The sequence below is a fragment of the Taeniopygia guttata genome, chromosome 4A, assembly GCF_048771995.1.
Source record: "Taeniopygia guttata chromosome 4A, bTaeGut7.mat, whole genome shotgun sequence".
NCBI classification, from domain to species: domain Eukaryota; kingdom Metazoa; phylum Chordata; class Aves; order Passeriformes; family Estrildidae; genus Taeniopygia; species Taeniopygia guttata.
The window spans coordinates 3,781,086-3,793,499 of record NC_133029.1 but is presented as its reverse complement, the minus strand read 5'-3'; the positions used below and the strand labels follow the sequence as shown (position 1 = coordinate 3,793,499).

At 41.3% G+C, this 12,414-nt stretch overlaps 1 protein-coding gene across 6 annotated transcripts in view; it reads left to right on the top strand.

Moving 5' to 3' along the window:
* DACH2 (dachshund family transcription factor 2) overlaps positions 1 to 12,414 on the top strand; it is a 242,085-nt gene that overhangs the window by 115,825 nt on the left and 113,846 nt on the right. For 4 of the 6 annotated variants that reach the window (XM_030272418.4, XM_030272415.4, XM_030272414.4 and 1 more), the window contains exon 2: positions 3,384 to 3,502. In XM_030272418.4, the coding sequence (XP_030128278.2) occupies positions 3,384 to 3,502 (119 nt within the window). The remainder of the gene's footprint in view (positions 1 to 3,383; positions 3,503 to 12,414) is intronic. The other 2 variants (XM_030272413.4, XM_030272416.4) reach the window with 1 other exon arrangement.

Sequence of the window (12,414 nt, the reverse complement as noted above, 5' to 3'; positions counted from 1 at the left end):
TCCTCACTTTCAGGTAGTTGGTGACCCAAGGAGTTTTTAGGTTTGAGAAATGCCAATCGAATGTTAATCACTAGAGACTTTATTTAGTAAAAAGAATGAGTTTCTGGAAGTTATACATGGGAAGCAATATTTTATTTTGGTTTTAGCCTCCATGGTCTTCACTTGGGACCATAATTTTTGTTTTTTAAAAAAGTTTTTAAAAGATACCCATAAACTAGAAGTTTCTGACTGAATTAATATCTAATTTAGATTTGAGTAGTTTTCCATTTACAGAGATCTATTGATGGCAAGTACAAAATTTGTGTAGAGATTGTAGACTCAAAGAAATGCATTTAAAATTGTTTGAAGGTGATTGTTCCTGTTTATACTTCCTTTGTTACCAACAAGGAAAAGATTTTTCTACACTTCTTGAATATGTGACTTTCTTGAATGAGAGAAAGGAAAACGTGAAAAGAAAATGCAGTAAAAGAGCAGAGTGACAAAAAGATGAGCAATAATATTAAATAAAGTTAATATTTATATGCTAATGCTATTAGCATTTATATGCTAATACTTCCATAATCACAGATTATGTCTTACTCTCTCCAAATGATAATTCTGCTTGCCTTGGGTTTACTGTTCAGTGCTTTTATTATCCATTTTGGCTGAATTGTGGAGGTTGCATACGTTTTAAATAGTAAAGGTGAAATTTGGTGGATTTCTAGAGCATGTGGGACAATAAGAGGGGATTTTGGGGGGAGTGTTGAGACACAGAGCCGTGACCAGCACATTCACAACAGAAAGTAAATCCCATAAAAACCTTAAATCTACTGGTCCTTTGTGCATACCTTACAAAAAACCCAAGACTTTGAGCAAACATTTTTTATCCTGTCTCTGTGAAATTCCTGGTGTCATGCTTAAAGAGAAATGCCAGAAAATTTGTTTCTGGCCCAAAGTGGAAGCGTTTGGACTCAGATAGGTCATTTCTGTGAGTTCTGGTGTCCTCCCAAGCTAAAGCTGTTGATTCCTGATGGTTGACACATCTCTGGGAATATCCAGGGAATCCAGCTGGAATTTTGAGGTGTCTGCTGCAGTGCTGGGGGCTCTGGGATTCCTGTCCTTGGAAGCAGACACAGGGACTGGGAACTGCAGAATTCAGCATTACAGACCCAAACGGGTCCTTGCAGGTGTGTCGCAGTCAGCTGGGAGCAGCGTCCAGTTCTTCACTTAAAAGCTGAGATTAAATTAGAGACAAAGCACTTGGGTTTTATTTGAACAGATTCAACTGGGAACAGTTCCTTTCGTATTATCATGGCTACAGCTGTCAGCCCCAAATCTGGGCCCGAGGAGTTACTGATTTACAGGAATACTCACTAAAAGGGCTTTCAGTCAAGGCTTTTTTCACTTCTTGTTCTTCAGCCCATCAGACTCCTTCCCCAGAAGGACCCCAATCCCAGACACCAAGTGCTGTGTTTTCCAAATGGAACTGCCCTTGGCTGTGTGAGGAAGGGTGTAGATACAGCCAGCAGTGCCTGGAAGGGAATGGAGGAAGTTTTTGATGTGAACTTCTCCTCCTTCATCTCTTGGGCTTCCATGTGGGTCAGTGCTCAGGCACAGGTGTCACATTAAGGTGTGGAAACACCTTAAGCTGTGCTCAGAGCCATCAATGTGAGCTTCTGTCGGGGCAAAAACTGCAGAACCAGGGCTGGAGCTCCCCAGTCTCCCCTCCTCATTCTCTGAAAACACAAATCATGACTAAAAAGTCTCTTTGTAAAATCTTCTAAAGCTGTTTGTTGCCTTTTGAAAATGTTTTTCTTAGATTAATACCAACATACGGAGTTTTCTGCAAGAGATTTGTTAGTATTTGAGCTCGGGAAGAAAATGTTTTGTTGTTTTGTTGATTGAGCTCTTCCACTGGCGAGAGCTGTTAATTTTAGCAGGTTTGTAGGGGTTTTTTTCAGAGACAGTAAGTGCCAGCTAAGCACTTACACATGCCTGTGGATTACAGGCTCCTCTAATTCAAAAGACCAACGATTCCTATTTGTTCAAAACACCCATGTTTCAGCCTAACTCTGTCTGTTAGAAATTTTGTTGTGCAGGAGGTGTTTTCAGCAGGTGATTTTAATAGAGAACGCATGTGTGCATCAAACTTCCCCTGGAAATCAAATGCTGTTATTTTAGGTTTACATTATTACAGCCCACTGGTTCTTGTAGCAAGCTTTACTGCACAGCCATCATAGTATGATAAACAACTGAAAGCATCAAAAAGAAAAATGGAAAAAATACTGAATAAAATGAAATTCAAAATGGACAAACCCGAAGCTAAAAAGAGGGGGGAATGTTTTTATAGAGATAAAATAGTAAACCAAAAAAATGATTTTGTGCTGCTTTGATGTACAGTAAAACAAAATAACACTAGCACGGTGTGAAAAATGAACAGGTTAATGGTACCTCTGTGGAGTGCTGCTGGAAGTTGTCTTCATTTAAATGCAGAGTTTGTCGTGCATTGATGGAGGGCTTTGCCACTGTAACTTGATAGAGTGAAGTTTAACTTAAATTTCTTTGTGAACTAGAAGTCATTTTGGAAATGCTTTCTATTCAAACCTCATTCATTGTTGCAGCTTAGTTATTTTATACAGTGTTTCACTCTATGTTGTCAAAAGCTCTATTATTCAACAGAGTAAAATCTCTTATGACCAAAGAGAAGCAGCAATACTTTTCCAAACACGAGGAAGTTGCATTTTTATTAGATGGCTTGAGGAAGAGTCGATTCCAATGGTTTTTTGGCCTGTAAATCTGTGTTATGATGGCAGTGGAGGATGGGGACATGTACACACGCTGATGTAAGGGCTGAGGGTTATAGCTGAGAACAAGAGTTCAGTGGAACCGGTGTATGAAGGGACCGCTGACATTTTGAATTAAAATCTGCATCCATAATTCCCAAACTGGCGAGTTTTTTGGCAGATTGGGCTAACACTTGTTTGATCTGTAGTCATTAAACCCACCAGTCAAGCTGAGAAGGTAAGTGTGAGCTTTGCAAAGCTCAGGGTTAGGTTCATGCTGCCCTTCAGAAGGAGGCAGGTACCTGCCGTGGTCCTGAGCAAGGTTTGAGGAGATGTTGCCTTCAGGGTTTCAACTCCTCATCTCCAGGCATCACAGGCTGGAATTTCCTGTGTTTCAGGTGCATAGCAGAGACTTGGGAGCAGTCACTGCTATAACCCTTCTCCACTGGGGTCATGGAAGCCTTGGATATTGGAAAACCTTGCTCACGTGACAGGAACTTCTAATATTTATTTTTGTGTATCGCTGATGACTCGTGCATTTCGTACAAATCGATGGTGTGTGCAGGAAGCAAACATTTCACAAAGGAAATAATGTTGTTTTCATTTGTGCTCTTGTGCCAGCAGCTCCCGCCCAGGACGACCCCCCAAGCGCTCGCTGGGAGTGGCGATCCAGGAGAATGCACGGCTGCTGCCCCACGGAGTGCCAGGCCTCTTATCACCAGGGCTTATCTCTCCAACAGGTAATAAAATCCATCAGATGATCGGCCTCATCTCTCCATACTGCACAGCAGTTAAAATAAACTAATATTGATCTAACTGCCTTGTCCTTCAGGGCTTTTGCAGGCTTTACCAGAGGTTACATTATTGAATTTTTTTTTTTTTTTGAGCGTTCATGAAAACTCTGTTTTGCTGCTGCAGTGACTGAAATCTAATGGATTTGTAATTTAGTTCTTTATTAATTGTAATTTCCTTACAGGAAATTCCATTAAATGTGTTATTTTAGTAAAAGAAAAAAAAAAGCCAACCTGAGAAGCTGAACTATTGTCTGGGAGGCCTGTTAGAGGCATTTCTTCCTTTGAAATGCATGTGTGTTTTAGTTCTCGTGGGATCTGAGCAGCGTGGCTAATGCCTGGTGTATTGTAACCCCATTAATGTGTGCTGGGCAGAGACAGAGATGCTTGTAGGAATTACAGCAGGAACACTCGAAAAGCAGATAAGTCCACGTTGCCACAGTGTATTGTGCTTTAATAATCTGCTTTCACTATCATAAAGTGAAAAATCTAGCATGAAAATATGTGGAATTATAAACATAATTTAATGCGTAGTATTTAATTTCACTTCATTAATTTATTAATAGAGTTTAAATTAAATCTTGTGCTATCCTGATGAGTGTTTTAATTTTTTATTAATTGCTGTATGCTAAAGGTAAGTTGATTTTCATAATAAAGCTGTATTCACAGGCTGTATTCATAAAAGTAATTGCTTAAATATTCAACAGGCTTAGCATAAGTTTTAGGATTGCTGTCAAAGTCCAGTCTAAATAAACTGTAATTCCCTAACAACCAAACATAGTGAAGTGTTTAGGAGAACATAAAGTCATAGAATATGGAACAGGAAAAGCAGAATGAACAAAGATCCTTGCTGGGAGTGGAGTGCCATCTCTCCTGATCTCACGGATCACTCTGCTTGCAGAACCTGTGCACTGCAAGCGAGGGGCACAGTGAGAGCTTTAACTCCCCTGCAGCTCCAGGTGTCCCAAAGATGTCACAGGGAACCTGTGGAAGGGGGGGAAGAACATTCCTAAACAATATTTACAGCAGCCTTAGCTGGAGCAGTTAACAAAGTATGAAAGGAATTGGCCAGAGCCAGGTCGGGCTGCTGCAGCTTCATGCACTGCTCATGTTTGTGATGGGGATCCAGAACTGTGATTTCCCTCCTGTAGTTTATAAATGAGGGTTTTTTGTATCTCTGTTGTGTTCTCAGCTCAGGAATTCCATGGATTCTTGTTTATGTTACTGCTGATAGACAGGAAAGCACAGGAGCCTCTTGCATGGATCAGTTCTTCTCTGAAATCCAGAATATTCCATGTTACTTTTCCACTCTGTGTCTGTGTTTGCAAATAGGACGCCAGATCACACAGACTGCCGTGGTGCTTCAGACTGGGAAATATTTTAGGATGCAGCGTGTTGGGGATGCACAGTGAAGCACCACAGACACATTCTGTGTCTCACAGATATTTTGAGTCGCACAGTTTGAGTAGAAGATTATTAAGTTGAATTTCCAGGCTGCTGGGAGTTGTCTGGAGCCTGAAGTGTGAGTGGGCTCCATCCCCTGTATTTAGCACACGGGGGGAGGTTTGTCTCGGGGGTGTCTGTCGGGGCAGCCACCTCCCTGACCCTGGGAAAACCTTGGGGAGCCCCAGACAATGTGCCTGGAGCTGCTGATGGGGCTTTGGGAGCAGATGGAGGGGGGAAATGCCAATTTCAGAGCGTGGTGGTGTCCCAGGGGCTGCAGACAAGGAGGGTCCCGGGGCTGAGGTGGCCCCAAGACCACCAGGACAGCTCCTGTCACTCAGGGCCACAGCTCCCCAGGGCTCCTGGGGCTTATCTTGTTCTAAGGGAAGAGCTGGGGGAGCTGCTGGGCAAGCAAAGGTGCCAAAAGAGCCTCTTGTAAACTCCCTGGGGATCTGAGCTGCTGTGCTCTGGATGGAGCACCCCAAATGTGAAGCCCCCATTGCTTCATCTGTACCTCTTTGCACTCAAATTACTGATTGCCTTGCTCTGGGTGCCTGCAATACTTTGGGATTGGATTCTTTCCTTCGGCTGAAGTAAGAACAAAATGGGTTTTAACACTTGCCACAGAACAGAAGGTTTTGTTCCAGATTTCCAAATGATGGACAATAGACTGGAATAAAAGCTGCTCCCAGCTCCCATGTGGATGTTTTGGATGGCTGTGGGAGTGGAACAGGACCAGGACTGAGGAGATTTTGTGGCATGGGAGAGTTGGATCCGTCCCTTCCAGAGGCTGACAGGGAAGCAAGACAGAGTTTTTACAGCTTGAGGACTTCCTTGGTTACCTGCCCCATGTAACTGCAGTGTAATTGCCTGAAGCATTTCCTCTGCATGTCTTCTTGTCCTTGATAATCCTTGTGTCTGATCTTGCCCATTCTTCCTACAGCACAGATATGCAGATGTTAATGTTAGTCTGCCTACATTATTCTAATTAAAAAAAGAAAAAATCACTCTTCTTATGTGGCTCCCTCATTTGCTATGTCCAGCTTAGTTGTTTTCTTCATTTTAGTAACAGGCTCCCCATCAGCAAATGCAGCATGATTCATCCAGCATTGCATTTTTTCATTTTTACCTCCTCTTCAGGCTGCTGTCAAGGTAAAGTGGAGGCAGTGGCGTCCAGGCTGGCTCTTGGTTAGATGGATGGGTCTGGAGAAGTCGCAGTTGTGGCTGCAGCGCTGGCAGCTCTGTCTGGAGGGGTATTACAGAGTGATGATTAGTAACTTCCTGCAGACTCAGACCAGCCATCTGTGTTTCCACTCCTTGAAATGTGCTGTTATTTTCATCACCCATTTGGTTTGTGTCAGCTCGGTTTACATGGTCATTTTCACATAATAAACAGGTAGTTAAATTAGGCACACTGCATTTCCCAGTGTGGAGGGTATTTTTTTGACCTCTTGGCACAGCGAGCTCCATCTACTCTTAGACCTAAGTAATGTGTGAAGGAGCTTCAAGTGAAGCCTCGACCTCTTTAAGTGTTTGTAGGTACTTTCCACCTTGGGGAATGGGAATATTGGGGTTACATCTGGGTTGTTGCTGTGCCTGAGAAGGATGAGGTGGTGTGTGTGGGATGCACAGCCCTGGGGAGGGCTGAGGAGGCAGCACAGGAGCCGTGTCCTGACTGCATCTTCCAAGAGCTGATGTTAAGCACTGTCCATTTTATGTTAACTTAGGAGAAAGTGTTTTCCTTTTTGTATTGCTGTAGGAAATGTGGGAATCAGCGTGGTGCCCCTGCCTGCTGTGAGGGCAAAGCTAAAATCCTGTGTGTCACAGGGGGATGGTCATCAAAGGCTCAGCCCTTCAAACAATGCCATGAGATGAAGTGATGTGAACAAAAAAAGGCTTTATCTCCTATTAATGTACAAGTCTTTATCACCAGTGTATCTTAACAAGACAGCTGAGACTTATCCATGGAGTAGATTCTCAAGGAAGTTTTGGGGTCTGAAGCATTAGTTTGCTGTGTGGAGAGAAGCTGAAATCTGTTACATGATTGAAGCCAATGGTTCAGCAAACTGTTCATATGGAATGAAGCTGAAAGAGTGGTTGGATCTTCTGAAAGTTATTTGTGCAACTCCAACTCTCCTACCCCTCATTTAGGTTGTCCTCAGAAAAGGTTAGAAAACCACTCTGCCTTCATTGCACTTTTTTTCTTTGTTCAGTGTGTAGAATGGCTGCTCTTATTTCAATAAAAGTATTTTGGGGGCTGCTTCATTTGGTCATCAAGGTATTGGAGAGGGTGGCTCGTGGAGAAAATCATCCTGTCTGTGTAACTTAGTGAGATGGTGGTGGAGGGCACACAGCAGCTGTGGGGTGGGATCTGTGTGAGTGCCCCTGGGCTGTGTCCTGCAGCTGGAGCTGGCAATCCTGGCAGGCTCAGGGCGATGGGCATGAGCCTGTTTGGAACATCCCTGCTGGCTTTTTCTGGGCTGCTCAGAGCTGTGCGGGCTGGCAGGGCACAGCTGGGAGGTCAGCAGAGGGATCACAGGGAGGATTTAGGGCTGGGAGCTGCTGAGGGCTCAGCACAGGGCTGGCAGGAAGTCTGGCTGGTGGGGAAATGCGTGAGAAGAGGAAAAAAAGTCATTTTCAAGTGGGTACTCAGACAGAAGCAAACCTCCTGCATTTCTGATGTGTAAGATAAACTGCTATTTTCATTATCAGCTACTTTAGTTTCACCCCTCTTGAAATGATTCTTCTTTTATTTTATAAGCAGTTAAAATAGACACTTGTCTAGAGGTTTTAAGAATGCAGTGTTTAAAATATTGACTCATTTGTACACATACAAATACTTTTTTCAGAACAGTTTTGTCTTATTAATAGTTAAAAGAATCTGTTGTGAACTTAATAGTTTCAGGTAATTAATAATTCAGTGGAGTTAATATTTTAATAGCTGCACCAAGTCCCATCATTGTGGGACTCAAATAGAGCAGCTCACAGGATCTGGTAACTTCATGTGTTCCTTCATTCAGTTCAGCAGCAACAGCAGCAGCCACTTAGTCTTTACACAGAAAAGGGAGGATAAAACAGGATTTGCTGCAGTCTTTGGGCATTTTGATGTGATATCTCCCTGTTAGAGGAGTGAAGGAGGCTGGAGGCTTTTGGGGTCTCTGGTGCCCAGTTGTGTTTGTCAAGGTGGGCACACATCAGCCAGCACAGCTTGTGGCAGCTCCTGCTGCCAGCAATCCCACGGACCCTCTCCTCACTTGTTAATTTAACCGAACATTTCTGTGTGTTTACATCCCATTTCTGTGGCTCATTTCGCTGTTTACAATTACCCTTTTTTTTTTCTTGTTTTTTTTTTTCTTTTTTTTCTCTGTTGTCATACGTGACATTTGAAAGTTCCATTTATAATGAGAAACATATGCAGGACTTTGTCACTGTTGGCATTACCTGGCTTGGTAGAAATTATTATTTTTAATCAAAGGCAAACACACTGATTAAGGATGCCACAACACTCCTCTGCCTATGGGGAACGTTAACAGTTTATAAATTGTTCTTGGTGACAATTCAGTAGTGAATTACTTTGATATATATGGCTAATAAATTAATATGATTAAGTTAATGAGTAGTACAAGTGTTGCCAAACTCCACTTGTCGGGCTTTTAATGCTGCTCCACATTTGCAGCTCGAGCTTCCCCCTGTGGTGAGAGGATCAGTGCTACCTACGCACTGTCATCGTGATAAATGGCATATCCCACAGTGCCCTGCACTCCATCTGCTGTGTCCCCAAAATGAGAAATATTTTATACAAATCACACACTCAGAAGCTCAAAGGACTGTGGAAAGATCTATTTTTTCAAACAATAATAAAAATGCATACGTCTCTTTAGCAACTCTTCATTTTTACTGTCATAATGAATGCAGATAGATTTGGGAAATGAAAGCTCGTGTGAGTAACATAGGAAAGTTATCCACTGCACAGTAAAGCTGACAAATAAGTTACATGTGCGCTCTTTCATTTTATCATGAAATGTTCTTAGATAAAAAATGATGTTAGAACATCTATTTAACTGGATTTTAAAATTAAAGACCATGTGTGCAGCATGATTGAGTACCACCCATCTCATGCCAGCAGATTTCTGTGCTGAAGGGAGCCTGAATTGAGTGAATGAGGAATGCAGGATCATATCATTACTCTTTTAATACAGCCATTCAGTAGAGTTCTGATAATCTGAGAACTATACTTGGTGACTGTGAGTCACTCAGTTCCTCTCTTTCCTTTCCTCTTTTAATATTATCTTTCTTCAAGGATCCATTTTCAGTGTCTGCTCTGTTGGGTGGGACATTACGTTGTTGACAAATGAATAGCTAAAGCTGTTGAGATTTTGCTGAATGGTTAACCTTGTTGCAAATTTAATTTACACTTAGCCTCAGCTACTAATTACTGTCCGAAAAGTGTGAAACTCAGCAATATACTTCGATTTTTATGCAGTTGTAGAAATCTTTTTTGGAAAATTAATCCTACTGAGTTCCTACATCTTTAGGGAAAACAAAGTTCAACCAGGGTGGTCACACAGAGAGTTAAGCCTGGATCATCCTGACACTCAGGGTAGGGCTGCACTGAGCTTGCCTTGATTTGCAGATGGAAGGGAAGCATTTGAAAAAGCTGGCTGAAGTGTCACAGAGTTAGCAAAACCACTAAGTTGGCAGCTCTCTGTTTCTAGCATCCGTGGTGTTGTTTTCTAGCAGCTTCTCTGGTACTCTCCTGTCTCATGGCACCCAGGTCTGGAGTGGTCATAAGGCCTGTCTGCTTCTCTCTGTCTTGTCTTCAGCTGACTTTGAAACCTTCTTTAACTCTTCTTGTTAAGAAGTGCCTTGATGTCATAAATAGCATCAGGAGGTGTGAAGGATTTGCCTTCAGCACTCCCTGTTTTCTGGAGGACTGTTTTGGCAATGACACTATTATAATTGAATTGGTTTTTTAGGTTTTATTTTCCTTTACAGTAACTTTGATAAAGTTGAACAAATAGTTACCAGTATCACAAACAAGTGTAGTTAAATGCATCTTACTGTGTTTGTGTGACTGCATTTTGTGTATCCAGCAGTATTTCAAAGACTTGTTAAACTCAAGTTATCTAAATTCTTAATTCTGTGACTTAAAACTCAGTAGGTACAATTTTATCTGGAAGGCTAATACACTTCAGGTTGCAGAAAAATACTGATCCATCATCTACTTGCAATGCTAAAGGCTGCTATATTTACATAAAAATATTCTCTTGAAATGCAGCATTCAGATCCGCATTAGATTGGAGTAGTGTGATTTTCTAAAGGAGAGCTTTATAAAGCTGCATTTTGGCAAAATTCTTGGTATAGCAACACTGGCGTGAAGTTGTGCAGGAAAAAGGAGAGAACAAATCTCACTGCATTAAAAAATAAACACGAAGTGCACTTGAATCCAGGTGGTTCCATAGTTCTGGTCAGGTGTTGAGTGTGATTGTGATTTTAAATGTGTTTTTGCTCTGGTCCTTGTCCCACAGTCCTGGAGTCCTACATAAGGGAAATGCTTCAATGTGGTTTAAGATCAGCAAACAAATAATCCCACCGATTTGGCTTGGATTAATTTGTGTCTTAAACACGAGTGTTTTCTACTTCCCACAGTGTTTTGGAGGACAGGTTCTGGAAGGATTCTTTGCAAAGTTGCAAATGCAGTCAGTGCTGATCCCAGAACCACACCTTGGCTGGGGTGGTGTCCCCTCCTGCACAGGAGCCAGGTGCTCTGCCCTCAGCCCTCCCCAAGCAATAAAACGGGATGCCAAGGGCTGCCAACAAATTAGAATGTGTGATGAGCAGGAAACATCTCTTTCTGAGCAGTCTGAGGAGGTGCAGGTTTTTATTTGGAAGCAAGAAGAACTGAAATAGATTGATTGATCATTAAGTGAGGCTGTAGTAGGATTTCACTGGAAGTGTGTTTGTGTTGTATAAACTATTTTAGTTGCACAGTTTTATGAAGGTTGCATGGTTGTATAGTTTAGTTGTATAAACTGTTTTATCACAGGGGACATTCATTGGTGTAAAGCAAAACAAGCAGATTGAGTGTAGCATTTACTGTGCACCATTCTCTGCTGAACAGAGAGGCCTCTTGCTTTGCTGGCAGCTGCTCTTGCTGATCCCGGGTTGTACCTCTCTGAAAGATAAATGTAGGGCTGCAGTTCTGGAGGATTCAGTCTAGAAACCAAATTCATGCTGAAAATCCTTTGTAAAAAATTAGAAATTCCTCCAGCTGCTAACCTCCTGTGACTTGAATATGAAAAGCTGCACTTCAGAAAGAGAAGCATTTTATATAATACATGTCTGAATATAAATGACAGACATTTTATTAGGAAAAGAAAGCTTTTATTAAAATATAATGATCTACATTGTTTTTATGTAATCTAATGAATTACAGTAAAGGCCTGAGAAATGAGCTGGAAAAGGTAGAGTACTCTCCCATGAAAGCAAGCTATGATAACCTTTTTGCAATTCTTTAACATGTTGAAAGAGTATTTCTACACAGACTTATTAAATTAAGCAAGGTCACCTTTTCATTCTATTAACAGAATTAGTTTCCCAGATCATGGACTTTGATTCTGAAAATGTAGATGAATCATGCACTAACATATGTCAAGTAGAAAATGAGTTGTAAAATGATAAATCATTTTGATGTACATTACTTCTTTGTTTTTACTGTTGAACAATTGTAAAAACTAAAATGCTTAATTACTGACTTTTTGCATTTGCATATTGATTGGATGGCTTTAATAATAATAATATTTCTGAGTGGATTATCTCTCCTTACTGGGGCAGTCTCAATTTAATATTTGCATAAAAGGAAGAAAATATTCTCTTGAATAGCAGTGTAACATTTTGTTCCTTTGACATGCAGTATACAGTCATTACCCTGAAAGGTTAGCTGTAAATAATAACCAGTGAAACTGGGCATATGCCTAAAGATGAGCACATATATTACATTTACCAGTCTGACCTCAGTTCAGCAAAGCAGGGATAAAACTGACATCATGTCATGCAAGTTGTTTAGATGTGTTCCCAAATCTCTGCCTGTATTACAGTCTTTTTATATAGGATGTGTGAGGAGGAAAATTAAATTTAATGGATGTTTCATAATTTTAATGTAAAATCTGCTGTAATTGTTCATAAAGAATTTCATTATCATTCCTAATTAAGAAAAAATGTCATGCATATTTCTAGTTCCTTGGAATGAATTTATTTTTTCTGTCTTTGCCTTTGTCACCTCCTTTGTTAAAAAAGAAGCAAAGCACAGGCTGTTTGCTGGGATGTGCAGCAGAACTGAGAGAACATCCCAGCAGTAGCCCCAAGCTCTCTGTAAATAGGGGAGTGAATGGAACAGGTAATTTTCATGGTGCTTGTGT